Source organism: Oncorhynchus tshawytscha, linkage group LG16 (genome assembly GCF_018296145.1).
Source record: "Oncorhynchus tshawytscha isolate Ot180627B linkage group LG16, Otsh_v2.0, whole genome shotgun sequence".
NCBI classification, from domain to species: Eukaryota; Metazoa; Chordata; class Actinopteri; order Salmoniformes; family Salmonidae; genus Oncorhynchus; species Oncorhynchus tshawytscha.
The window spans coordinates 15,530,496-15,558,328 of NC_056444.1; the positions used below are offsets into that span (position 1 = coordinate 15,530,496).

Genomic DNA, 27,833 nt, shown 5'->3' on the forward strand with positions numbered 1-27,833 from the left:
AACTCCTCTACATTTGCTGGATTGGTTGAACAGTGCAGAAGAGAACCTCCCCCAATAGTGTATTTCCTTCTCGTCAAGACCAGTATGTAGGGGATCTCGTTTCAGACGTTTCTTTTGTGCCTGCTACGTTATGTTAATAGTGTGTGATTGCCAGAAATAAATACAGCTTCAAATGATGTTTTTATCATGCTTTGTGTAGATGACAGAATACCAACTCAAATTGTATTTGTCACATGTGCCGAATACAACAGGTATAGATAGACCTTACAGTGAAATACTTACATACAAGCCCTTAACCAACGATGTAGTTTTAAGAAAAATAAGAAATAAAAAGTAACTATGTACTATGAGCTCGGTTTTCTTTTTTTGTTCTCTCTCCAGTCCTCCTCCAGACAGCAAATCGGATTCCAGCACTCTTCCGCCAATCAAATCAAAGACCAGCTTCGTCGAGGCCGACAAGTACTTCCTGCCGTTTGAGTTGGCATGTCAGTCCAAATGTCCCCGCATCGTCATCACATCACTAGACTGTTTACAGGTCAGTAGTAGAGGAGGTCAACACGTGAACCCTGTGTGTCTAAAACTGTCTAGGCTGCATGTTTCTTCCCTTCACCGTAATGACATGTCAAAACAAATATGGTCATTTGGTTTAATATATTGATATTAAATCATACACACAGCTTGGAGTCATCTAAAGCTATTTAAGTTTCTGTGCAATATCTAACTGGAATTTGATGTTGACCTGAAATAAATAAATGTTGTATTTACATAGACAGACTCAAAGTTCAGTGACACTGATTCACAGTGCACTTCATGATGTTTTGGGGTGTTTTCTGAATGAAATGTAGAAGTTGTGTTTATCTCATCTCTGTTAAATCAGAAGTCAAATCTTGCACTATTTTCAGTGATTAACTACTGGGTCTATATGTGTTAGAAATGGAGAGAAATGAAGAGCTCCGCCTTCGCAAAAGGAAACTCAGACAAAGCCTTCCCCCAATCCTGATACTTCCAAATGACCAGTGACGAAAACAAAAAGGCCGGAACTAATGCAGCTCGGTATCTCACACATCCCATTCAGTCCTGACAGGTTCTTCAGTCTCCACGCAGAATCTTCCCACGGGAGATTAGTGTCTATCTGACTGTGTGGTTTTGTGTGTTTGGTGTTTTCCCTGTAGAAGCTGATAGCGTATGGCCACCTGACCGGCAGCGCTCCAGACAGCACGGCCCCTGGCAAGAAGCTCATCGACAGGATCATCGAGACCATCTGCGGCTGCTTCCAGGGACCACAGACAGATGAGGGGGTGCAGCTACAGATCATTAAGGTTGGCATCTGCGGTTATTTGGTCTGCAAGTGTGTTTTGGATATTGTGTGTTCTGCTGTTAGATTCTATTCTTGCCTGCATGGTGATTATTTAGAATGTAGAATTGTGTTATCTGTTTCTACCATTGCATTGTTGAATTCTCATTTCTGATTGGCTTAAAGGGCATTCGGGAGCGTGCATTATTTCCCTACTGGGTCTAGAATATTTCCCTACGTTAGAATTCAATGTCTGTAGTTCATTCTTACATGTTTGAGCTGCTTTTGAAAGCAATAATCGAAATGAAAACATTATTGGCATTGTTTAAATTCGATTTTCATAATAGCAAGTTCAAATTTATGAAATGTTATTTGTCACATGTGCCGAAAACAACAGGTACCTTACATAGACCTTACCGTGAAATGCTTAATTACAAGCCCTTAACCAACAATGCACTTTCAAGAAAATATTTACTAAATAAACGTTTACATTTTTTTTTAAAGGGAACCCATTAAAATTATAATAATGAGGCTATATACAGGTGGTACCGGTACTGAGTCAGTGTGTGGTGGTACAGGTTAGTCGAAGTCATTTCTACATGTAGGTAGGGGTGAAGTTACTATACATAGATAATAAACAGCGAGTAGCAGCAGTGTAAAACAAAGGGGTGGGGGGTCAATGTAAATAGTCCAAGTGTCATTTGATTAATTGATCAGCAGTCTTATGGCTTGGGGTTAGAAGCTGTTAAGGAGCCTTTTGGACCTAGACTTTGGCACTCCAGTACCACTTGCCGTGCGGTAGCAGAGAGAACACTCTATAGTGACTGGAGTCTTTGACAATTTTATGGTCCTTCCTCTGATACCGTCTAGTATATAGGTCCTAGATGGCAGGAAGCTTGGCCCCAGTGATGTACTGGGCTGTACGCACTACCCTCTGCACCGTCTTGTGGTCGGATGCCGAACAGTTGTTATACCAGCCGGTAATGCAACCGGTCAGGATGCTCTCGATGGTGCAGCTGTAGAACGTTTCGAGGATCTGAGGACCCATGTCAAATTTTTTCAGTCTCCTGAGGTGGAAAAGGCGTTGTCGTGCTCTCTTCACAACTTTCTTGGTGTGTTTGGACCACAATAGTTTGTTGGTGATGTTGACACCAAGGAACTTGAAGCTTTCAACCTGCTCCACTACAGCCACATCAATGTGAATGAGGGCGTGTTCGGGCCTCCTTTTCCTGTAGTCCACGATCAGCTCCTTTGTTTTGCTCACGTTGAGGGAGAAGTTGTTGTCCTGGCACCACACTGCCAGGTCTCTGACTTCCTCCTTATAGGCTGTCTCATTGTTGTCGGTGATCAGGCCTACCACCGTTGTGTCGTCAGCAAACTTAATGATGGCTCTGGAGTCGTGCTTGGCCTGATGGGTTGGTTAGCTAAACTAGCAAGTCTGTTTGGTTACCTAGGCAACTACTGTAGCTAAACTGCATGGCCAAAGGTATGTGGACACCTGCTTGTCGAACATCTCTTTGCAAAATCATGGGCATTAATATGGAGTTGGTTCCCCCTTTGCTGCTATAACAGCCTCCACTCTTTTTTTTACATTTTATTTTATTTCACCTTTATTTAACCAGGTAGGCAAGTTGAGAACAAGTTCTCATTTACAATTGCGACCTGGCCAAGATAAAGCAAAGCAGTTCGACACATACAACGACACAGAGTTACACATGGAGTAAAACAAACATACAGTCAATAATACAGTATAAACAAGTCTATATACGATGTGAGCAAATTAGGTGAGATAAGGGAGGTAAAGGCAAAAAAAGGCCATGGTGGCAAAGTAAATACAATATAGCAAGTTAAACACTGGAATGGTAGATTTGCAGTGGAAGAATGTGCAAAGTAGAAATAAAAATAATGGGGTGCAAAGGAGCAAAATAAAAAATAAATAAAAAATACAGTAGGGAAAGAGGTAGTTGTTTGGGCTAAATTATAGCTGGGCTATGTACAGGTGGCCAAAGAAAGAATTGGTTTTGGCGGTGACCAGAGAGATATACCTGCTGGAGCGCGTGCTACAGGTGGGTGATGCTATGGTGACCAGCGAGCTGACATAAGGGGGGACTTTACCTAGCAGGGTCTTGTAGATGACATGGAGTCAGTGGGTTTGGCGACGAGTATGAAGCGAGGGCCAGCCAACGAGAGCATACAGGTCGCAATGGTGGGTAGTATATGGGGCTTTGGTGACAAAACGGATTGCACTGTGATAGACTGCATCCAATTTGTTGAGTAGGGTATTGGAGGCTATTTTGTAAATGACATCGCCAAAGTCGAGGATTGGTAGGATGGTCAGTTTTACAAGGGTATGTTTGGCAGCATGAGTGAAGGATGCTTTTTTGCGAAATAGGAAGCCAATTCTAGATTTAACTTTGGATTGGAGATGTTTGATGTGGGTCTGGAAGGAGAGTTTATAGTCTAACCAGACACCTAGGTATTTGTAGTTGTCCGCATATTCTAAGTCAGAGCCGTCCAGAGTAGTGATGTTGGAAGGGCAGGCAGGTGCGGGCAGCGATCGGTTGAAAAGCATGCATTTAGTTTTACTTGTATTTAAGAGCAATTGGAGGCCACGGAAGGAGAGTTGTATGGTATTGAAGCTTGCCTGGAGGGTTGTTAACACAATGTCCAAAGAAGGGCCAGAAGTATACAGAATGGTGTCGTCTGCGTAGAGGTGGATCAGAGACTCATCAGCAGCCAGAGCGACATCATCGATGAATACAGAGAAGAGAGTCGGTCCTAGAATTGAACCCTGTGGCACCCCCATAGAGGACTGCCAGAGGTCCGGACAGCAGAGCCTCCGATTTGACACACTGAACTCTATCAGAGAAGTAGTAAATCTCTGAAACTGGAAACACTTATCTCCCTCACTAGCTTTAAGCACCAACTGTCAGAGCAGCTCACAGATTACTGCACCTGTACATAGCCCACCTATAATTTAGCCCAAACAACTACCTCTTTCCCAACTGTATTTAATTTTTATTTATTTATTTATTTTGCTCCTTTGCACCCCATTATTTTTATTTCTACTTTGCACATTCTTCCATTGCAAAACTACCATTCCAGTGTTTTACTTGCTATATTGTATTTACTTTGCCATCATGGCCTTTTTGCCTTTACCTCCCTTCTCACCTCATTTGCTCACATTGTATATAGACTTGTTTATACTGTATTATTGACTGTATGTTTGTTTTACTCCATGTGTAACTCTGTGTCGTTGTATCTGTCGAACTGCTTTGCTTTATCTTGGCCAGGTCGCAATTGTAAATGAGAACTTGTTCTCAACTTGCCTACCTGGTTAAATAAAGGTAAAGTAAAATAAAATAAAATAAAATAAATAAATAAAGTTGGTGAACCAGGCGAGGCAATCATTTGAGAAACCAAGGCTGTCGAGTCTGCCGATGAGGATGTGGTGATTGACAGAGTCGAAAGCCTTGGCCAGATCAATGAATACGGCTGCACAGTAATGTTTCTTATCGATGGAGGTTAAGATATTGTTTAGGACCTTGAGCGTGGCTGAGGTGCACCCATGACCAGCTCTGAAACCAGATTGCATAGCAGAGACGGTATGGTGAGATTCGAAATGGTCGGTAATCTGTTTGTTGACTTGGCTTTCGAAGACCTTAGAAAGACAGGGTAGGATAGATATAGGTCTGTAGCAGTTTGGGTCAAGAGTGTCCCCCACTTTGAAGAGGGGGATGACCGCAGCTGCTTTCCAATCTTTGGGAATCTCAGACGACACGAAAGAGAGGTTGAACAGGCTAGTAATAGGGGTGGCAACAATTTCGGCAGATAATTTTAGAAAGAAAGGGTCCAGATTGTCTAGCCCGGCTGATTTGTAGGGGTCCAAATTTTGCAGCTCTTTCAGAACATCAGCTGACTGGATTTCGGAGAAGGAGAAATGGGGAAGGCTTGGGCGAGTTGCTGTGGGGAAGGCTTTCCACTAGATGTAGAAACATTGTTGCTGGGACTTGCTTCCATTCAGCCACAAGAGCATTATTGAGGTTGGGCACTGATGTTGGGCAATTAGGCCTGGCTTGCATTTCATCCCAAAGATGGTGAAGCGGGATTCATCACTCCACAGAACGTGTTTCCACTGCTCCAGAGTCTAATGGCGGCGAGCTTTACTCCAGTCCAGCCGACACTTGGCATTGCGCATGGTGATCTTAGGCTTGTCAGGCTGCTCGGCCATGGAAACCCGTTTCATGAAGCTCCCGACTAACAGTTCTTGTACTGACGTTGCTTCCAGGGGCAGTTTGGAACTCGTTAGTGAGAGTTGCAACCAAGGACAGACGATTTTTACATGCTACGTGCTTCAGCACTCGGTGGTCCCGTTCTGTGAGCTTGTGTGGTTGAGCTGTTGTTGCTTCTAGATGTTCCACTTCACAATAACAGCACTTACAGTCGACCGGGGGCAGTTCCAGCAGGGCAGAAATTTGACTAACTGACTTGTTAGAAAGGGGGCATCTATGACGATGCCACGTTGTAAGTCACTGAGTTCTTCAGTAAGGACAATGTTTGTCTATGGAGATTGCATGGTGGTGTGCTCGATTTTATACACCTGTCAGCAACGGGTGTGGCTGAAATAGCTGAATCCACTCATTTGAAGGGATGTCCACATACTTTTGTCTATATAGTGTGTCTAGTAAACTTGCTAGCTACTTCAGTGGATGTTGAACACAGCCATGGTGTTAAAGGGACTCAGGGCTCTATGCGTTCTCTGGAAAATAATGCAACTCCGTGGACGGTCAGTTCAACTCTGCTAGCGCGTCGTGGAACACAACTTCCACGTTGTTCATTATTTTCCATTGAATGCATAGCCCCTCGTTGATTATCCCTCACTTGTACCATGGCATTGTTGAATTCTCGTTTCTGATTGGCCTGAAGCGCACACTAGAATTCAGTGGCTGTAGTTCATTCTTACATGTTCTATGTTTGAGCTGCTTTTAAAAGCAAAAGTCGAATTGAAAACATTATTGGCATTGTTGAAGTAGATTTTCATAATACCAAGCCAGAGCTGATGGTTTGGTTAGCTAAACTAGGAAGTCTGTTTGTTACCAAGGCAACTACTGTAGCTATCTAGTAAACTTGCTACCTATTTCAGTGGATGTTGAACACATTTTTACCTGCAAGTGAACACATTTCTCGTGGCAAATATGTTAAATTATAGTCATGGTATAAAATGAATAATTAACTTGGGGCTCTTTGCGTTTTCTGGAAAATAATGCAACTCTGTGTAAGGTCAGTTCCACATCATACTTTCTTTTCCATAGAATGCATAGCCCCTAGTTGATTATCACTAATGTGGTGAGTCTGTACGTGTGTGTTACTTTCATCTGTAGAGAGGAGGGTAGTGGTTGAGGGAAGTGCACTAAGCAGTAGATAAGAGAAGTACACTGAGGTTAGTGCACTTAGCATTTGTTGAGTGAAGTGCACTCAGCAGGGAGGTGTATTAAGAAGTGATGACTGGCAGGAAGTGCACTAGTCATTGGTCTAGTCCTGACTGTGAGTCAGAAGGTCTGTTCTGAGATGGTCTCGCACCGCTGCGTTCTCTCTCAGTACAGTACTCCTCGCTGTGAAACAGCAGCCCAAATCTCAGCCTCTACCCGTAATCTGCTGTCAACTCAGCTTGGCTCAGCTCATCCCGCTATAGCTGTGTTTGTGTAACTGTGTCTGTGTAGTTCTGACTGGGAGGAGGGTGGCCAAGGGATCAGAGATGTGAGATGCAGAGGACTATACTACTCGCGCTGTAGGAGTATCTTTCACACAAATAATGCTGAGGCACCATGATAGACCTTGATAAACCATGATGAACTCTTTCTCTCTCTCTCTCTCTCTCTCTCTCTCTCTCTCTCTCTCTCTGTCTCTCTCTCTCTCTCTCTCTCTCTCTCTCTCTCTCTCTCTGTCTCTCTCTCTCTCTCTCTCTCTCTCTCTCTCTCTCTCTCTCTCTCTCTCTCTCTCTCTCTCTCTCTCTCTCTCTCTCTCTGTCTCTCTCTCTCTCTCTCTCTCTCTCTCTCTCTCTCTCTCTCTGTCTCTCTCTCTCTCTCTCTCTCTCTGTCTCTCTCTCTCTCTCTCTCTCTCTCTCTCTCTCTCTCTCTCTCTCTCTCTCTCTCTCTCTCTCTCTCTCTTTCTCTCTCTCTCTCTCTCTCTCTCTCTCTCTCTCTCTCTCTCTCTCTCTCTCTCTCTCTCTGTCTCTCTCTCTCTCTCTCTCTCTCTCTCTCTCTCTCTCTGTCTCTCTCTCTCTCTCTCTCTCTCTCTCTCTCTCTCTCTCTGTCTCTCTCTCTCTCTCTTTCTCTCTCTCTCTCTCTCTCTCTCTCTCTCTCTGTCTCTCTGTCTCTCTCTCCCATTCCTTCACTCCCTCCCACCAGGCCCTGTTGACGGCTGTGACCTCCCAGCACATAGAGATCCATGAGGGCACAGTGCTGCAGGCGGTCAGGACCTGCTACAACATCTACCTAGCCAGCAAGAACCTCATCAACCAGACCACGGCCAAGGCCACGCTCACTCAGATGCTCAATGTCATCTTCGCCCGCATGGAGAACCAGGCAGTAAGTCCCTCTCTGAGACACTGACAATGTCCACACTAGCATAGCACTTAGAATGCACTTAGAATGCATGACGCCCAATACATGGCTTTGTGGCTTGGTTTTAAGTGGTGTGTTGGTGTGGATATAGAAACAGAGCTACAGACAGATAGAGATGCTGTACTGAGGAGAAAAGGGAAGAGAAGGTGACCCTTTATTTGAGCATGACATAGCAGTTGAATAAGGAGTCGTAGGGGTTTATGTGTCAGGTGACATAAAACTGTCCTGTCACAGGCTACAGCCAGGCTAAACATGGCTAGCCTGACACCTACCTAACTCATCTAAGTTGCTATAACTTGACTGACCACATATAGCCTCCGTTTCCGTCACGCTGATGACAGCGTAGCATAGACTTTCTGACCAGAGGTCCAAGTAAGGTGTCACCCTGAAAACAAAGTTTGCTCTAATATCATCTGTTTCTTTTCGATTGACACTTCTTTCCCCCTCACCTCCCCCGGACACATAGCTTACAAATCACAAGATATCTTGGTCTCTGGCCTCGAGAAAACGTGACCGCCAGGTAAAGACTACAGGACTGCCTTGACTTGCCTGATCTGAACTCTGAACTCTTCTCTGTATTCCCATTCAGCTCCATCCATCAGTCCATTCATCCATCTCTCTTTCTCCTCCTCTGTTCCAGATATGGGGCAGATGTGCATTGTGGTTATTCTGTGCTTGCTGGGGCAGACGTGCATTGTGGTTACGCTGTGCTTGCTGGGGCAGATGTGCATTGTGGTTACGCTGTGCTTGCTGGGGCAGATGTGCATTGTGGTTACGCTGTGCTTGCTGGGGCAGATGTGCATTGTGGTTACTCTGCTTGCTAGGGCAGACGTGCATTGTGGTTATGCTGTGCTTGCTGGGGCAGATGTGCATTGTGGTTACGCTGTGCTTGCTGGGGCAGATGTGCATTGTGGTTACGCTGTGCTTGCTGGGGCAGATGTGCATTGTGGTTACTCTGTGCTTGCTGGGGCAGATGTGCATTGTGGTTACGCTGTGCTTGCTGGGGCAGATGTGCATTGTGGTTACGCTGTGCTTGCTGGGGCAGATGTGCATTGTGGTTACGCTGTGCTTGCTGGGGCAGATGTGCATTGTGGTTACGCTGTGCTTGCTGGGGCAGATGTGCATTGTGGTTACTCTGTGCTTGCTGGGGCAGATGTGCATTGTGGTTACGCTGTGCTTGCTGGGGCAGATGTGCATTGAGGTTACTCTGTGCTTGCTGGGGCAGACGTGAATTGTGGTTACGCTTGCTGGTGCTTCAGTTCAGTTGCCTGGGAATCATTATCTTTTCTTCAGCACTGATTACCATTTGTATTCATAAAATGCTTTCACTCGTCTTTGTGTGTGTGTGTGTGTGTGTGCGTGTGCATGTTCATACCAGCCGACAGAGCCTTTCAAATGTTTTTCTGTTTGCATTGTGTGTTTGGGCTTACACTCTTGATTTGAAAATACACACACACACACACACACACACACACACACACACACACACACATTTCCCACCTTCAGAAATTATATGTATTGTGGCTGTGTGTGTATTCTCATTAGCTGGCAGAATCTCATCTCGCTGCGTTTGTCTGGGATTGTTACTATCGGAGTAATTCGATTTTGATAGATTCATTCATCCCTTTTAAATAGAGGGTCATATTATTGAATCTGAGAGTTGTTAGAATTGAATGGTAAATGTAATGCCATCAGTATAGTAGAGAGAGCAGTATCGTTGACACAATAGCTTCTAGAGCAAGACAGTTTGAGAGCAGCATTTACAGTAAACAAATGGAGTGTCACCTCCATTTCTGTGTGTCACTGTGCGTGTATGTCACTGTGTGTGTGTGTGTGTGTCACTGTGTGCGTGTGTGTGTCACTGTGTGCATGTGTGTGTATAATGTGTGTCGTGTCTAGCTACCATAGAGATAATGGTGTGATATGACATTGCCACATCTGATTGGAGGACTCTCACTCCTACCTGGAGTGGGACAGTGATCTGCATTCTGAACACGTCTGATTGGAGGACTCTCACCCCTACCTGGAGTGGGACAGTGATCTGTATTCTGAACACATCTGATTGGAGGACTCTCACCCCTACCTGGAGTGGGACAGTGATCTGCATTCTGAACACATCTGATTGGAGGACTCTCACCCCTACCTGGAGTGGGACAGTGATCTGCATTCTGAACACATCTGATTGGAGGACTCTCACCCCTACCTGGAGTGGGACAGTGATCTACATTCTGAACACATCTGATTGGAGGACTCTCACCCCTACCTGGAGTGGGACAGTGATCTGCATTCTGAACACATCTGATTGGAGGACTCTCACCCCTACCTGGAGTGGGACAGTGATCTGCATTCTGAACACATCTAATTGGAGGACTCTCACCCCTACCTGGAGTGGGACAGTGATCTACATTCTGAACACATCTGATTGGAGGACTCTCACCTCTACCTGGAGTGGGACAGTGATCTACATTCTGAACACATCTGATTGGAGGACTCTCACCTCTACCTGGAGTGGGACAGTGATCTGCATTCTGAACACATCTGATTGGAGGACTCTCACCCCTACCTGGAGTGGGACAGTGATCTGCATTCTGAACACGTCTGTCTGGATCTGTTAGTAGTCAGCATGACCTCTAGACTAATGTCCTCTCTTGATTTAACCTTTATTTAGCCAGGAAAGGGGTTGAGAACAAATTCTGTTACGTTAATAATCTGATAATGCCCCATGTTTTATGTTGTGTGTAGGAATTGGGAGGAAATGACTATAGGCTGGTGTTAGAGAAGATGTGTCATTCACATCTTATTGGTAGTTGTGTAATACTGTATTTGCTTCCATTCCTGACCTGAGTCTTTCCTCTGAATCATGCTTACATCATCGTGTGGCTCAGTTTTTCACTTCTTTTAACATTATTTTTGTAGTACACCTACACATGCACCTGGATTCATACTGTGTGGGGGGCTGTTATAGAGTCATACTGTGTAGGGGGCTGTTATAGATTCATACTGTGTATTTAATTCATACTGTTAGGGGGCTACTATAGAGAGATGTTATATTCAGGAACTGTGTTGTGGACTACAAGATGTTATCTGATTTACGTTAATAATCTGTTATAATTCATACTGTGTTGTGGGCTACTATAGAGAGCTGTTATAGATTCATACTGTGTTTTACTGTGTATGGGGCTATTATAGATTCATACTGTGTAGGGGGCTACTATAGAGATGTTATAGATTCATACGGTGTATGGGGCTGTTATAGATTCATACTGTGAGGGGGGCTGCTATAGGATTCTGGTGGGCTGCTATAGATTCATACTGTGTAGGGGCTGTTATAGATTCATACTGTGTAAGGGGCTGTTATAGATTCATACTGTGTAGTGGGCTGCTATAGATTCATACTGTGTAGGGGCTTTGATTCCATTAGGGGGCTGTGACCTGATTTATACTGTCTTAGGGGCTGCTATAGAGAGTTGTTATAGATTCATACTGTGTAGTGGGCTGCTATAGATTCATACTGTGTAGGGGGCTGTTATAGATTCATACAGGGGCTGCTATTTCATACTGTTAGGGGGCTGCTTTTCATACAGGGGCTGTTATAGATTTTAGGGGCTGTTATAGATTTATACTGTGTAGGGGCTGCTATAGAGAGTTGTTATAGATTCATACTGTGTAGGGGGCTGCTATAGAAAGCTGTTATAGATTCATACTGTGTAGTGGGCTGTTATAGATTCATACTGTGTAGGGTAGGGGGCTGTTATAGATTCATACTGTGTAGGGGCTGCTATAGAGAGTTGTTATAGATTCATACTGTGTAGGGGGCTGTTATAGATTCATACTGTGTAGGGGGCTGTTATAGATTCATACTGTGTTGTGGGCTGTTATTGAGAGATGTTATAGATTCATACTGTGTAGGGGGCTACTATAGAGAGTTGTTATAGATTCATACTGTGTAGGGGGCTACTATAGAGAGTTGTTATAGATTCATACTGTGTAGGGGGCTGTTATAGATTCATACTGTGTAGGGGGCTGTTATAGATTCATACTGTGTAGGGGGCTACTATAGAGAGATGTTATAGATTCATACTGTGTAGGGGGCTGTTATAGATTCATACTGTGTAGGGGGCTGTTATAGATTCATACTGTGTAGGGGCTACTATAGAGAGATGTTATAGATTCATACTGTGTAGGGGGCTGTTATAGATTCATACTGTGTTGTGGGCTGCTATAGAGAGTTGTTATAGATTCATACTGTGTAGGGGGCTGCTATAGATTCATACTGTGTAGGGGCTGTTATAGATTCATACTGTGTAGGGGGCTGTTATAGATTCATACTGTGTAGTGGGCTGCTATAGAGAGTTGTTATAGATTCATACTGTGTAGTGGGCTGCTATAGAGAGATGTTATAGATTCATACTGTGTAGGGGGCTACTATAGAGAGATGTTATAGATTCATACTGTGTAGGGGGCTGTTATAGATTCATACTCTGTAGGGGGCTGTTATAGATTCATACTGTGTAGGGGGCTGTTATAGATTCATACTGTGTAGGGGGCTGCTATAGAGAGTTGTTATAGATTCATACTGTGTAGTGGGCTGCTATAGATTCATACTGTGTAGGGGGCTGCTATAGATTCATACTGTGTAGGGGCTGCTATAGATTCATACTGTGTAGGGGGCTGTTATAGATTCATACTGTGTAGGGGCTGTTATAGATTTATACTGTGTAGGGGGCTGCTATAGAGAGTTGTTATAGATTCATACTGTGTAGGGGCTGCTATAGAAAGCTGTTATAGATTCATACTGTGTAGTGGGCTGTTATAGATTCATACTGTGTAGGGTAGGGGCTGTTATAGATTCATACTGTGTAGGGGGCTGCTATAGAGAGTTGTTATAGATTCATACTGTGTAGTGGGCTGCTATAGATTCATACTGTGTAGGGGGCTGTTATAGATTCATACTGTGTAGGGGGCTGTTATAGATTCATATTGTGTAGGGGGCTGTTATAGATTCATACTGTGTAGGGGGCTGTTATAGATTCATACTGTGTAGGGGGCTACTATAGAGAGATGTTATAGATTCATACTGTGTTGTGGACTACTATAGAGAGATGTTATAGATTCATACTGTGTAGGGGGCTACTATAGAGAGCTGTTATAGATTCATACTGTGTTGTGGGCTACTATAGAGAGCTGTTATAGATTCATACTGTGTAGGGGGCTACTATAGAGAGTTGTTATAGATTCATACTGTGTATGGGGCTGTTATAGATTCATACTGTGTAGGGGGCTGCTATAGAGAGATGTTATAGATTCATACGGTGTATGGGGCTGTTATAGATTCATACTGTGTAGGGGGCTGCTATAGAGAGTTGTTATAGATTCATACTGTGTAGTGGGCTGCTATAGATTCATACTGTGTAGGGGGCTGTTATAGATTCATACTGTGTAGGGGGCTGTTATAGATTCATACTGTGTAGTGGGCTGCTATAGATTCATACTGTGTAGGGGCTGTTATAGATTCATACTGTGTAGGGGCTGTTATAGATTTATACTGTGTAGGGGGCTGCTATAGAGAGTTGTTATAGATTCATACTGTGTAGTGGGCTGCTATAGATTCATACTGTGTAGGGGGCTGTTATAGATTCATACTGTGTAGGGGCTGCTATAGATTCATACTGTGTAGGGGGCTGCTATAGATTCATACTGTGTAGGGGCTGTTATAGATTCATACTGTGTAGGGGCTGTTATAGATTTATACTGTGTAGGGGGCTGCTATAGAGAGTTGTTATAGATTCATACTGTGTAGGGGCTGCTATAGAAAGCTGTTATAGATTCATACTGTGTAGTGGGCTGTTATAGATTCATACTGTGTAGGGTAGGGGCTGTTATAGATTCATACTGTGTAGGGGGCTGCTATAGAGAGTTGTTATAGATTCATACTGTGTAGGGGGCTGTTATAGATTCATACTGTGTAGGGGCTGTTATAGATTCATACTGTGTTGTGGGCTGTTATTGAGAGATGTTATAGATTCATACTGTGTAGGGGGCTACTATAGAGAGTTGTTATAGATTCTAGGGGGCTACTATAGAGAGTTGTTATAGATTCATACTGTGTAGGGGCTGTTATAGATTCATACTGTGTAGGGGCTGTTATAGATTCATACTGTGTAGGGGGCTACTATAGAGAGATGTTATAGATTCATACTGTGTAGGGGCTGTTATAGATTCATACTGTGTAGGGGGCTGTTATAGATTCATACTGTGTAGGGGCTACTATAGAGAGATGTTATAGATTCATACTGTGTAGGGGCTGTTATAGATTCATACTGTGTTGTGGGCTGCTATAGAGAGTTGTTATAGATTCATACTGTGTAGGGGGCTGCTATAGATTCATACTGTGTAGGGGGCTGTTATAGATTCATACTGTGTAGGGGCTGTTATAGATTCATACTGTGTAGTGGGCTGCTATAGAGAGTTGTTATAGATTCATACTGTGTAGTGGGCTGCTATAGAGAGATGTTATAGATTCATACTGTGTAGGGGCTACTATAGAGAGATGTTATAGATTCATACTGTGTAGGGGGCTGTTATAGATTCATACTCTGTAGGGGCTGTTATAGATTCATACTGTGTAGGGGGCTGTTATAGATTCATACTGTGTAGGGGGCTGCTATAGAGAGTTGTTATAGATTCATACTGTGTAGTGGGCTGCTATAGATTCATACTGTGTAGGGGCTGCTATAGATTCATACTGTGTAGGGGGCTGCTATAGATTCATACTGTGTAGGGGGCTGTTATAGATTCATACTGTGTAGGGGGCTGTTATAGATTTATACTGTGTAGGGGCTGCTATAGAGAGTTGTTATAGATTCATACTGTGTAGGGGGCTGCTATAGAAAGCTGTTATAGATTCATACTGTGTAGTGGGCTGTTATAGATTCATACTGTGTAGGGTAGGGGGCTGTTATAGATTCATACTGTGTAGGGGCTGCTATAGAGAGTTGTTATAGATTCATACTGTGTAGTGGGCTGCTATAGATTCATACTGTGTAGGGGGCTGTTATAGATTCATACTGTGTAGGGGGCTGTTATAGATTCATATTGTGTAGGGGCTGTTATAGATTCATACTGTGTAGGGGGCTGTTATAGATTTATACTGTGTAGGGGGCTGCTATAGAGAGTTGTTATAGATTCATACTGTGTAGGGGGCTGCTAGAAAGCTGTTATAGATTCATACTGTGTAGTGGGCTGTTATAGATTCATACTGTGTAGGGGGCTGCTATAGATTCATACTGTGTAGGGGGCTAATATAGAGAGTTGTTATAGATTCATACTGTGTAGGGGCTGTTATAGATTCATACTGTGTAGGGGGCTGCTATAGAGAGCTGTTAATAGATTCATACTGTGTAGGGGGCTACTATAGAGAGCTGTTATAGATTCATACTGTGTAGGGGCTGCTATAGATTCATACTGTGTAGGGGCTAATATAGAGAGCTGTTATAGATTTATACTGTGTAGGGGGCTGTTATAGATTCATACTGTGTAGGGGGCTGCTATAGAGAGCTGTTATAGATTCATACTGTGTAGGGGGCTGCTATAGAGAGCTGTTATAGATTCATACTGTGTAGGGGGCTGCTATAGCTTGGCTGAAGAACAAATATTATAATGTTTTCCATTGTATTCTGTTAGAAATGTTTATGATGTGTATATTTATAGCTTCATATCCAAATGAAAATAAACAACATCTCCAGATTACTTTGGGCCTGTGGAGGAATCATATGAAGACATTTATAATTCAGACAACTGTCTCTCGATGTAATTCAACATCTCCTCATCAATACACATCAACATCAGTGACACATCAACCAGGAGAACATGCAGTATTTTAGACCAGAAATACTATGTCTCCTGTTCTGCACTGAAATATCCCAGTTTATATAAGCATGTGAGCTGCTCTGCCTCATACTTGTTTTGACAGCATGTCATTCATAAACACATGTTAGACAGACCTGATGTTAAGAGCCATGCTGAATATGTGTTCTAATGTCTCTGCCTGGAAAGCTGGGATTCCAAACCTGCCGTGTGTTGCTTCCTGATCTGATATCGGGAAGTGTTGCTGCTTGGCATTGGGGTGGAAATCCCTTAGGGAATCTTTGAGAGGGAATTGATATAATGACTTTGTGTACATTGTGTTAACACATTTCTCTGTGTGTGTGTGTGTGTGTGTGTGTGTGTGCGTGTGCGCATTTGGCTTTGTCTGTGTGTGTTTGGTTGTATGTGGCTACGCTGGGTTGGCCTGGGTCTGGCTGTGTGTGTCTGTGTGTGGGTCTGCACGTCTGTACCCCTCCTCCCCTCTACCCCCTCCGTAGCTCCAGGAGGCCAAGCTGATGGAAAGGGAGAGGCCCCGTCAGCACTCCCAAGTCACCCAGGAACAGGAACCGGACTCACCCCAGCTCCAGCAGCACGTCTACCTCCCAGCCAAGGGCCCTCCCCGGGAGGCCAACGGCCCCACCACCCCCTCTACACCCACCACTCCTACCCCTCCCCGGGAGGCCAACGGCCCCACCACCCCCTCTACACCCACCCCCACCACTCCTACCCCAACCCAGGGGGCCACGGAGGAGGAGCAGGGGGAACATGGGATGAACGACTCTGAGTTCAGCACAGCAGAGAACCATCAGACAGAGGCAGCAGCAGCACAGTGTGAGTTTCACCTTAGAAAAGACAGACAGACAGACAGACAGACAGACAGACAGACAGACAGACAGACAGACAGACAGACAGACAGACAGACAGACAGACAGACAGACAGACAGACAGACAGGGACACACTCAGACTCACAAATATAGGCAGTCATATAGGCAGTCATGTTCAAGGTCAAACAGACAAAGAATTTCCCTCTCGCTCAGTACTTTGCAGTGTGTTTGAGGAAAGACATTTCCAGGGGTATTGTGCTCGGCTACTACCTTGGCTGCTTTAGACAGTAACAAAGCCTCAACCTTTACATTTTTGTGTACTCAATATTGGCAGAACTCTGGGACAAAATATTTTGTCTGTGTTAAATAAGCATTTGATGAGACAGCTTTCTCTTTAGGTGGTAATGCACTCGGTGGTAATGCACTCGGTGGTAATGCACTCGGTGGTAATGCAGCCCATAAGTGCTTTCATTAGTGACTGACTGAGAGAAGGCATAGAAAAGAGATTGAGAGTGAGAAAAAGACTCATCCAAAGATTCAATAATCATTTTGTTTCCAAATTACTCACTGCTTTCAACACAAACACACATCCACGCACAATGTCTTCAGGGAAGATGTGGTAGCTGATACCAGTGACTACTGTTTATCGGGTCAACATTGACAATTACAGTATCAAAGGATAATGCTCAGTCTCACTCAGAGAAAACACTTTCTTTACTCAATCTGTCAATTCACTGTTTCCCATCTTACATTTTTGAAGTGTATTCAGGTTCTTTTAAATGGACTTTGACTAAAGTTCTACTTGTGTTGTGTTCAAGGTGCTGCTCAGCGTGACCAAGAGACAGCAGTGGAGGAGGAGGAGCCTAACTATGAGGAGAAAGCCCAGGAGATTGTCCAGAGCATCCTACAGGAAGTCGTCAACACCATTGTTGGAGGTAACTCTATGCATCTGAAATCACATTTGTGTCTGCGGTCAGTTAAGTCAACAATGGACTTTTGTTGATACAAAATAATTTTAGAATGAGAAGTCTGGAGAGTTTAGGCATTACTGTGTGTTTACTTGTTTGTCCTATCTAGAAAGAGAGAGCTGTGTGTCTCAGTGCTATTTTGACCCTTGCATACTAAACCACTCCAAAGGGTACTGCCTGAACCCTGCTCATCTGTGTTCAGATGCCAAGGAGCCTGCTAGCGAGACCAAGCAGCCCACAGATATTATCGAACCCGCTGAGGTCATCACCAAGGTAACAGAGGTCACAGAGGTGGCGGAAGACGAGGGGGCGCTGGGCAGTGACAGCGAGAATGTCCATGCCAACGGAATCCCCGGCACGCCCATCTCTGCCAGCTTCACCCCGTCGCTGCCCGACGACAGGCTGTCTGTCTGCTCCAATGATACACAGGTGAGAGGGATTGACCTGACTGTCACCACGGCGACACACTTTGCTCTACAAAGTGATTGTGTGCTAGCATGGGTGTCTGTTTTAACAGACAAATAAAACTGTTTAAATACCCAGTCTGATAACATTTTTTTTTATTGCATTTAAAGGGCTTATCAATTTGTAAAAAGGAACATGGAAGTCATTAGTAACATGAGGAATTAAAGAGCTGAGGGTTATTCAATCCCTCTGCTGCTGCAGTCATAAAGGGAAAGGGGGATCTTCTGCATTTAACCCAACCGCTTTGAATCAGAGTGTCTGTCTTCTAGTCTGCTGGGGTTGATTCCAACATGATTCATAGATGATTTCCTCTCAATCCCTCTGAATCAGAGTGTCTGTCTTCCAGTCTGCTGGGGTTGATTCCAACATGATTCATAGATTATCTCCTCTCAGTTCCTGTGAATCAGAGTGTCTGTCTTCCAGTCTGCTGGGGTTGATTCCAACATGATTCATAGATGATTTCCTCTCAATCCCTCTGAATCAGAGTGTCTGTCTTCTAGTCTGCTGGGGTTGATTCCAACATGATTCATAGATGATTTCCTCTCAATCCCTCTGAATCAGAGTGTCTGTCTTCCAGTCTGCTGGGGTTGATTCCAACATGATTCATAGATTATCTCCTCTCAGTTCCTGTGAATCAGAGTGTCTGTCTTCCAGTCTGCTGGGGTTGATTCCAACATGATTCATAGACTATCTCCTCTCAGTTCCTCAGGTTATCATAGCGATATTTGAGCACTGTAATTATCTACACTCTAGAACCAAAAAGGGTTCTTCAGCTGTCCCCATAGGAGAACCCTTTGAAGAACAGTTTTTGGTTCCAGGTATAACCCTTTTGTTTCCAGGTAGTACCCTTTTGATTTCAATGTAGAACCCTTTCCACAGAGGGTTCTACCTGGAACCAAAAAGGGTTCTACCTGGAACCAAAAAGTCTTCTCCTATGGGGACAGCGAATAATCCTTTTTGGAACCCTTCTAAGAGTGTACGATTTACAGTCTTACACGATCAAGGTTGAACAGATACATTAATTGGAAGCATTTACAGTGCCTTGTGAAAGTATTCGGCCCCCTTGAACTTTGCGACCTTTTGCCACATTTCAGGCTTCAAACATAAAGATATAAAACTGTATTTTTTTGTGAAGAATCAACAACAAGTGGGACACAATCATGAAGTGGAACGACATTTATTGGATATTTCAAACTTTTTTAACAAATCAAAAACTGAAAAATTGGGCGTGCAAAATTATTCAGCCCCCTTAAGTTAATACTTTGTAGCGCCACCTTTTGCTGCGATTACAGCTGTAAGTCGCTTGGGGTATGTCTCTATCAGTTTTGCACATCGAGAGACTGAAATTTTTTCCCATTCCTCCTTGCAAAGGAGCATTTGTGAACAGCAGTTTTCAGTTCTTTCCACAGATTCTCGATTGGATTCAGGTCTGGACTTTGACTTGGCCATTCTAACACCTGGATATGTTTATGTTTGAACCATTCCATTGTAGATTTTGCTTTATGTTTTGGATCATTGTCTTGTTGGAAGACAAATCTCCATCCCAGTCTCAGGTCTTTTGCAGACTCCATCAGGTTTTCTTCCAGAATGGTCCTGTATTTGGCTCCATCCATCTTCCCATCAATTTTAACCATCTTCCCTGTCCCTGCTGAAGAAAAGCAGGCCCAAACCATGATGCTGCCACCACCATGTTTGACAGTGGGGATGGTGTGTTCAGGGTGATGGGCTGTGTTGCTTTTACGCCAAACATAACGTTTTGCATTGTTGCCAAAAAGTTCAATTTTGGTTTCATCTGACCAGAGCACCTTCTTCCACATGTTTGGTGTGTCTCCCAGGTGGCTTGTGGCAAACTTTAAACAACACTTTTTATGGATATCTTTAAGAAATGGCTTTCTTCTTGCCACTCTTCCATAAAGGCCAGATTTGTGCAATATACGACTGATTGTTGTCCTATGGACAGAGTCTCCCACCTCAGCTGTAGATCTCTGCAGTTCATCCAGAGTGATCATGGGCCTCTTGGCTGCATCTCTGATCAGTCTTCTCCTTGTATGAGCTGAAAGTTTAGAGGGACGGCCAGGTCTTGGTAGATTTGCAGTGGTCTGATACTCCTTCCATTTCAATATTATCGCTTGCACAGTGCTCCTTGGGATGTTTAAAGCTTGGGAAATCTTTTTGTATCCAAATCCGGCTTTAAACTTCTTGACAACAGTATCTCGGACCTGCCTGGTGTGTTCCTTGTTCTTCATGATGCTCTCTGCGCTTTTAACGGACCTCTGAGACTATCACAGTGCAGGTGCATTTATACGGAGACGTGATTACACACAGGTGGATTGTATTTATCATCATTAGTCATTTAGGTCAACATTGGATCATTCAGAGATCCTCACTGAACTTCTGGAGAGAGTTTGCTGCTCTGAAAGTAAGGGGCTGAATAATTTTGCACGCCCAATTTTTCAGTTTTTGATTTGTTAAAAAAGTTTGAAATATCCAATAAATGTCGTTCCACTTCATGATTGTGTCCCACTTGTTGTTGATTCTTCACAAAAAAATACAGTTTTATATCTTTATGTTTGAAGCCTGAAATGTGGCAAAAGGTCGCAAAGTTCAAGGGGGCCGAATACTTTCACAAGGCACTGTATTTCACACTCTTTTTGTCAAATGTGGAATTCAATTTGGATGATAATTGACTCTTGATAATTGACTCTTGATTAAACTTTTTTGATGTAGACCATCTGTTTGTGTTTCTGCGTTAGGAGTCGGGGGCGACCACAGGCCCAGTACCAGGTGCTAAGTTCTCCCATATTCTCCAGAAGGATGCCTTCCTAGTGTTTAGATCGCTCTGCAAGCTGTCTATGAAGCCTCTGTCAGATGGACCGCCAGACCCAAAGTAAGTTGAGTTCCTGTATCAGGAATCTTATTATTGCTTGGTTTTAGAGAATTGAATAGAGGATCAGTAGATGTATTACCCTAGTAAATAGGCTATTACAGGTTTATTTTTGGAGTGTGTTCCTTAGTTGAATCATGTCTTGTGGAGGGTAGCCTAGTTATTAGTTGGGAGTGTTGTGATGGTTGGTGTGTGTTTGGATGAAGCATCACTTAGCTGATTATTGGTTCTGTATCGCTTCCTGTGCTCCCTGTTTTTTCTCCCTCTGTAGAACAGGAAATTACAAGGGAAAAATATCTAATCAGATTTTGCTTTGATCCAATATAAGGGAGATTACATTTCGGTGTTCTTCTGTATGCATTTCCCAGCCCGTTACAGCCAAAGAAGCATCTGATTTGCTGGATCTGATAGCAGTTTTTACATAACAGGATTTCCTGAATCTGGTTTCTGTATGGTAACTCAATTCTGACTGTCTCAGTCTCCCATCGCCATCATTCTCCCAATGGCCCATGTGGCCTAACACTCTATCCGCATTGGCTAGTGAGAGTTCTGGCCCAGTGTTCCTATAGTGTTGTCAGAGTTCTGTCTAAGAACACTGTCTAAGAACACGAGAGAGATGTTCCGTCTTCTAGACAATGGTGGAATGGAACCCTGTTTATCACAGGCCTTTGTCAGGGGTGACAGGGAGGATGGCTGTGCCACCAGAGGAAGGGCTGTGCTCAGTGTCTGTAAGACAGATCGCCTTTTCACCCACAGAGAGATTTACTCCATGACTGGCTCTGGTGATACCCGGACGACGCACAGGAGACCTGCTTTATAGCTGTGTAACTTACAACAGATGCTTTGAACATGTCTTTTTAGGGATTACAAATCAGTATAGAATCTTGCTGTTGCAATTTGTTAATAAAAGATTAAAGTTTGGCATATTACCTTGTTTTTTTGTCACCTCAAATTGGCTTTAAGGAAGCACACATCGACAGTCCTCAACAGTCAAATGGGGAAGTTATTAAACTCCAAGGCTGCATGGCATGTTCTGTTCAACCCACTGACTATGTTAATGGCTGCATGGCATGTTCAGTTCAACCCACTGACTATGTTAATGGCTGCATGGCATGTTCAGTTCAACCCACTGACTATGTTAATGGCTGCATGGCATGTTCAGTTCAACCCACTGACTATGAACACCACACATATGATTTATGTTTTGCATATATACATTTAAAAATGTTGAAAACATGCCCTAGGTAATTTGTCGTGTTGTTCATGGCTCAGGTATGTTTTGTTCCTTTGGATTTTCTATGGTTCAAATGGTTGATTTGTTATTGTACTGAAAATGTACCCTGCTTCCCTTTTCCGGGCCAAGCTGAAATTATGAAGTTGGCAGGTTTCCCCTGCGTTGCAGGCCCCTTGACTTTTTACATTTTGTTACATTACTGCCTTATTCTAAAATTGATTAAATCATTTTTTTAATTCATCAATCTGCACACAATATCCCATAATGACAAGGCAAAAACAGGTTTTTATACATTTTAGAAATTTTATTTAAAAAAAATAATTACTTAAATATCACATTCACATAAGTATTCAGACCCTTTACTCAGTACTTTGTTAATGCACCTTTGGTAGCGATTACAGCCTCACGTCTTCTTGGGTATGATGCTACAAGCTTGGCACCTGTATTTGGGTAGTTTCTCCCATTCTTCACTGCAGATCCTCTCAAGCTCTGTCAGGTTGGATGGGGAGCGTTGCTGCACAGCTATTTTCAGATCTCTCCAGAGATGTTCAATCGCATTCAAGTCCGGGCTCTAGCTGGGCCACTCAAGGACATTCAGAGACTTGTCCCGAAGCCACTCCTGCATTGTCTTGGCTGTGTGCTTAGGGTCGTTGTCCTTTTGGAAGGTGAACCTTTACTCCGGTCTGAGGTCCTGCGCGCTGTGGAGCAGGTTTTCTTCAAGGATCTCTCTGTACTTTGCTCTGTTCATCTTTCTTTCGATCCTGACTAGTTTCCCAGTCCCTGCCACTGAAAAACATCCCCACAGCACGATGCTGCCACCCAAGCTTCACTGTAGGGATGGTGCCAGTTTTCCGCCAGATGTGACACTCGGCATTCAGGCCAAAGAGTTCAATCTTGTTTTCATCAGACCAGAGAATCTTGTTTCTCATGGTCTGAGAGTCTTTAGGTGCCTTTTGGCAAACTCCAAGTGGGCTGTCATGTGCCTTTTACTGAGAAGTGGCTTCCGTCTGGCCACTCTACCATAAAGGCCTGGTTGGTGGAGTGGTGCAGAGTTGGTTATCCTTCTGGAAGGTCCTCCCATCTCTACAGAAGAACTCTGGAGCTCTGTCAGAGTGACCATCGGGTTCCCTGACTAAGGCCTTCCCCCCCGATTTCTCAGTTTGGCCGGGCGGCCGGCTCTAAGAAGAGTCTTGGTGGTTCCAAACTTCTTCCATTTAAGAATGATGGAGGACACTGTGTTCTTGGGGACCTTCAATGCTGCAGAAATGTTTTAGTACCCTCCCCCAGATCTGTGCCTCGACACAATCCTGTCTTAGAGCTCTACGGACAATTCCTTTGATCTCATTGCTTGGTTTTTGCTCTGACATGCACTGTCAACTGTGGGACCTTATATAGACAGGTGTGTGCCTTTCCAAATCATGTCCAATCAATTGAATTTACCACAAGTAGACTCCAATCATGTTGTAGAAACATCTGAAAGATGATCAATGGAAACAGGATGCACATGAGCTCCATTTCAAGTCTCATAGCAAAGGGCCTGAAAACGAATATAAATAAGGTATTTCTTTTTTTAAATTTGCAAACATTTCTAATAGCCTGTTTTCGCTTTGTCATTATGGGGTATTGTGATGTCATTATGGGGTATTGTGATGTCATTATGGGGTATTGTGTGTAGATTGAGAGGGACATTTTTTATAACCCATTTTAGAATAAGGCTGTAAAATAACAAAATGTGGAAAAAGTCAAGCGGTCTGAATACTTTCCGAATGCACTATATTTCTGTATGCTACATTAATATCAGTCTGTCTGTGGAGGAGGGCTTAGGAGCATTACAGATAGGAAGCCAGTCACTGCAAATAAATACATATTTTGGGTTCCTACTCCTCCATCATACAGCTGTTTAGAAATACGGGTCGGACTTATGGATAGGGGAAATGGACAATATAATTATCTAACTATAATGATCTATTACGGAAATATGCCTTCTCTACGTTGTAACATATGGTGTTTGTATGTGCAGATCTAAAATTGGAAATGTTATTGGAAAAAGGAAAACAGCTCCAGCTCATCTCGCTAGGTCAGGCTCTTAGTATAGAGGTGGACATTAGGCGGACATCCCCAGATCCCCTGACTGCCACCAGACCATTTAGGATTCTCTGTCAGTTGTGGGTCAACCAGGAAGTGCTGCTAATAACTGATGAATCAGATGGTGTCTCACAGAGCACCTGTTATTGATGCATTTCTGTCAGGGGTGGGCTGGCCATCTGGCATTTCGGCCTAAGGGCCTGAATAACTTGTTTTTTTTTGTTGTTGTGCAAAATGATAATTATCTGGCTAATAATGGGATCCTCAAGGGAAAATGGGCCAGTGTAGGGGCCTCAAGAAAAAAGAATTGGCCGGTGTGTTAGAAATGCCTGGGCCATTTTTGGTCCTAGTCCACCCCTGATCTCTGTCTTCATCCCACAATAATAAATACATTATCAGGGGTCACTTCATGTGCATATTAAGCTGATTGATGGCATATGGTATAAATCAAGGGAAAATTCAGCAGGCATAACGTTTTGGAACGTTCAGATATAAATATGCTGGAACAAACATCTCTGACATTTAGAATGAGTCACATAGGCTCTATTCATGGCATTTCTATCTACAACGTTTGACAATGTTTGGCTACTGAACATATAAAGAATTCTTATTCCTGTTGCACTTGAATGTTAGAAGTCTGAATCAATGCCTCTTTCGGTCTCCTGCCAGGTCCCACGAGCTGCGCTCCAAGGTGCTGTCCCTCCAGCTGCTGCTGTCCATCCTGCAGAACGCTGGGCCCGTCTTCAAGACCAACGAGATGTTCATCAACGCCATCAAGCAGTACCTGTGTGTGGCGCTGTCTAAGAACGGCGTCTCCTCCATCCCAGAGGTCTTCTCGCTCTCGCTCTCCATCTTCCTCACCCTCCTCTCTCACTTCAAGACCCACCTCAAGATGCAGATTGAGGTAGCTACCTACATTTAGGTTTTTCCTCTGTCGCAAAAGATTAAGCTGCTGATTTAGTTTTTTTGTTCCATTATGGGGGACTAACTGAGCTACCTGACCAGCTATTAGTCCAAATAGTATTTCTCTTCCTCCCCAAAGTCACAAACCATATATTCCTCTTTCATATTGCTTCTAATATTCCTCCTTTCTTGTCCTACTTGAAAACCCATCAACATGCAGGCCGAGACACTGTTCTGTTCTGTCGCTGAATAGCTGTCCTATCCCCAAATGCCAATCTCTCCTGTTTCCTCTCCCAATGTTGTAAACCTCTCAGCTCTCAATACAGCAGGCACCTGACACAGGTGATTAATGGGAGATGAAGTTTATCAGAGGGGCACAGTAATGTAGTTCTGTCTCAGTGCGATTGAGTTTCAGTATTACCTGTTAGCTGTTGCTTCTGATTTGTAGTCCACTTCCACAGTGGTCTGGTTGTAATATTTCCTCATGCTGAAGTTGATGACTTAATCTACCCGCGACTGTTTGTGGCCATGAAGGAAATCATCGTATTTTCCGGAGACAGATGTTGTTGGTTGAGATGTTATGATTTCATAGTTGAGCGGTCAGCCTGCAGTGAGATGTATGTGTTCATGGCTTCATGAAGCTTTTCTCCTCTCGGCCTCTTTGTGTCCTCATCTTTAACTGTCACGGTTTTGTTTTGCTGCGCAGGTGTTCTTCAAGGAGATTTTCCTGTACATTCTGGAGACGTCCACAAGCTCCTACGACCATAAATGGATGGTCATACAGACCCTCACCAGAATATGTGCAGGTGAGTGTGTGTGTGTGTGTGTGTGGTGTCATTTTGAAATGCCCCCGGGGGTACAGTGCATCAACGTCAATTACAAGTCAAGTACCAACTGTCCCTCATGTCTCCTCCCTCAGATGCCCAGGGTGTGGTGGATATCTATGTGAATTATGATTGTGACTTGAATGCTGCTAATATCTTTGAGAGGCTGGTGAATGACCTCTCGAAGATCGCACAGGGCCGGGCAGGCCACGAGCTCGGCACAACACCACTCCAAGTAAGACTGACCAATGGCTATAGAAAAGTGTATTTCTTTGTGTATTTGGTACATGTATATTGCTCTAAAGTTGATGTAACATTTCTCTGTTCCCACCAGGAGTTGACCCTGAGGAAGAAAGGCCTGGAGTGTCTGGTGTCCATCTTGAAGTGTATGGTAGAGTGGAGTAAAGACCAGTATGTCAACCCCAACTCCCAGACCAGCCTTGGTAAGAGACTGACCAAACTTCAGTTACCCTGAGGCTGGTGGGGAGAGGTGTGTCACTGGGTTGGATTTAGATCCTGAGGAAAACTGTTTAGCCATTCTTCAAGTGCACCGTTCTGCCTGCTCCTTTGTGGAGGATCAAAGGGTTTGGATGCACAGTTGGAGTCCTCCACTATTTGGAGTGTATTTGATATATTCCACTTACATCACTCTGACTTCCCACATCCTAGAACTTCAATTCTCCATATCAGCAATGGTGGAACCCTAGAGTGTGTATTTACCATATTTATAGCCGCTGATGCATGGGGGCATATTGTGCTTATCTACCTTTTCCTGTAGAATGGTAAAACTATGAGCAAAGGGAAGACGGCCAAGGCTTTACTCTCAGTCAAACCTGCCTGAGGCTACCGTTCATCACTAGGGTTAACTGGGGTTAGAGGGAAGAGTGGTATTCATCAATACAGCTATAGCATATTCCCTGAGACAGAAGACTAGCCATTAGCATTCATCAGTAGCCTACAGATTGTACAGACCCTGAGAGGGAATGCTAATTCAATACTGTACCCTGAGAGAGAAGGCTAGCGTTCATCATTATGGCTAGCACAGTCCCTGAGAAAGAGATCGATGGCTAGCATCCATCAGTGTGGCTAGCCCAGTCAGACCCTGACAGGACAGGCTCTCCCTCAGCAGCACTGAAAGGCTAATACAATACAGGCAGGCTAATACGGCAGGGCAGGGCAGGCTAACTCAATACCCTGAACCAACTGATGAGGAAAAGCCATGGTGCGACAGACAGACCCTCTGTCAGTGCTCCTGGATAAGACCCCTGGCTTACTTCAGAATGAGCTAAGAGGAATCATTCCTGTTCGATCCTTTAATCAAGTAGGAAGGGAGGGCTCTAATGATGGGAGGGAAAGAGAGCTTTAACGAAGGCAAGGAAGGAAGCAGGGAAGTAGAGGCTCTGAGAGGGGTGCCAGATATCCCCACATATCCCCCTAGAGAGGATCTCTACAAGGCTAGCCTCAGGCTACCTTCTGGCACTCAGAGAGCTAACTCTACCAAGTCACGGAAGGCAGCAGAACTAACAAACAGCATTACTGCTACAGGGGTTAGGGTTAGTCACCATGCCAAAGTCACCATACAGCTGGTGCCAACTCATTTAGTGACCATGCTGAAGTCGCCATACAGCTAGTGCCAACTGATTTAGTGACCATGCCGAAGTCACCATACAGCTAGTGCCAACTCATTTAGTGACCATGCTGAAGTCACCATACAGCTAGTGCCAACTCATTTAGTGACCATGCTGAAGTCACCATTCAGCTAGTGCCAACTCATTTAGTGACCATGCTGAAGTCACCATACAGCTAGTGCCAACTCATTTAGTGACCATGCTGAAGTCACCATACAGCTAGTGCCAACTCAT

General features: G+C 44.0%; 1 protein-coding gene across 6 annotated transcripts in view; it reads left to right on the forward strand.

Annotated features, from left to right (window-relative positions):
• LOC112216481 (brefeldin A-inhibited guanine nucleotide-exchange protein 1-like) overlaps positions 1-27,833 on the forward strand; it is a 109,504-nt gene that overhangs the window by 51,544 nt on the left and 30,127 nt on the right. For 3 of the 6 annotated variants that reach the window (XM_042298823.1, XM_042298824.1, XM_042298825.1), the window contains exons 3-14: positions 382-535; positions 1,173-1,319; positions 7,702-7,881; positions 8,384-8,437; positions 16,281-16,614; positions 17,427-17,543; positions 17,746-18,005; positions 20,795-20,928; positions 24,914-25,148; positions 25,854-25,953; positions 26,067-26,206; positions 26,306-26,414. In XM_042298823.1, coding sequence (XP_042154757.1) covers positions 382-535; positions 1,173-1,319; positions 7,702-7,881; positions 8,384-8,437; positions 16,281-16,614; positions 17,427-17,543; positions 17,746-18,005; positions 20,795-20,928; positions 24,914-25,148; positions 25,854-25,953; positions 26,067-26,206; positions 26,306-26,414 — 1,964 coding nt within the window. The remainder of the gene's footprint in view (positions 1-381; positions 536-1,172; positions 1,320-7,701; positions 7,882-8,383; positions 8,438-16,280; positions 16,615-17,426; positions 17,544-17,745; positions 18,006-20,794; positions 20,929-24,913; positions 25,149-25,853; positions 25,954-26,066; positions 26,207-26,305; positions 26,415-27,833) is intronic. The other 3 variants (XM_042298827.1, XM_042298828.1, XM_042298826.1) reach the window with 2 other exon arrangements.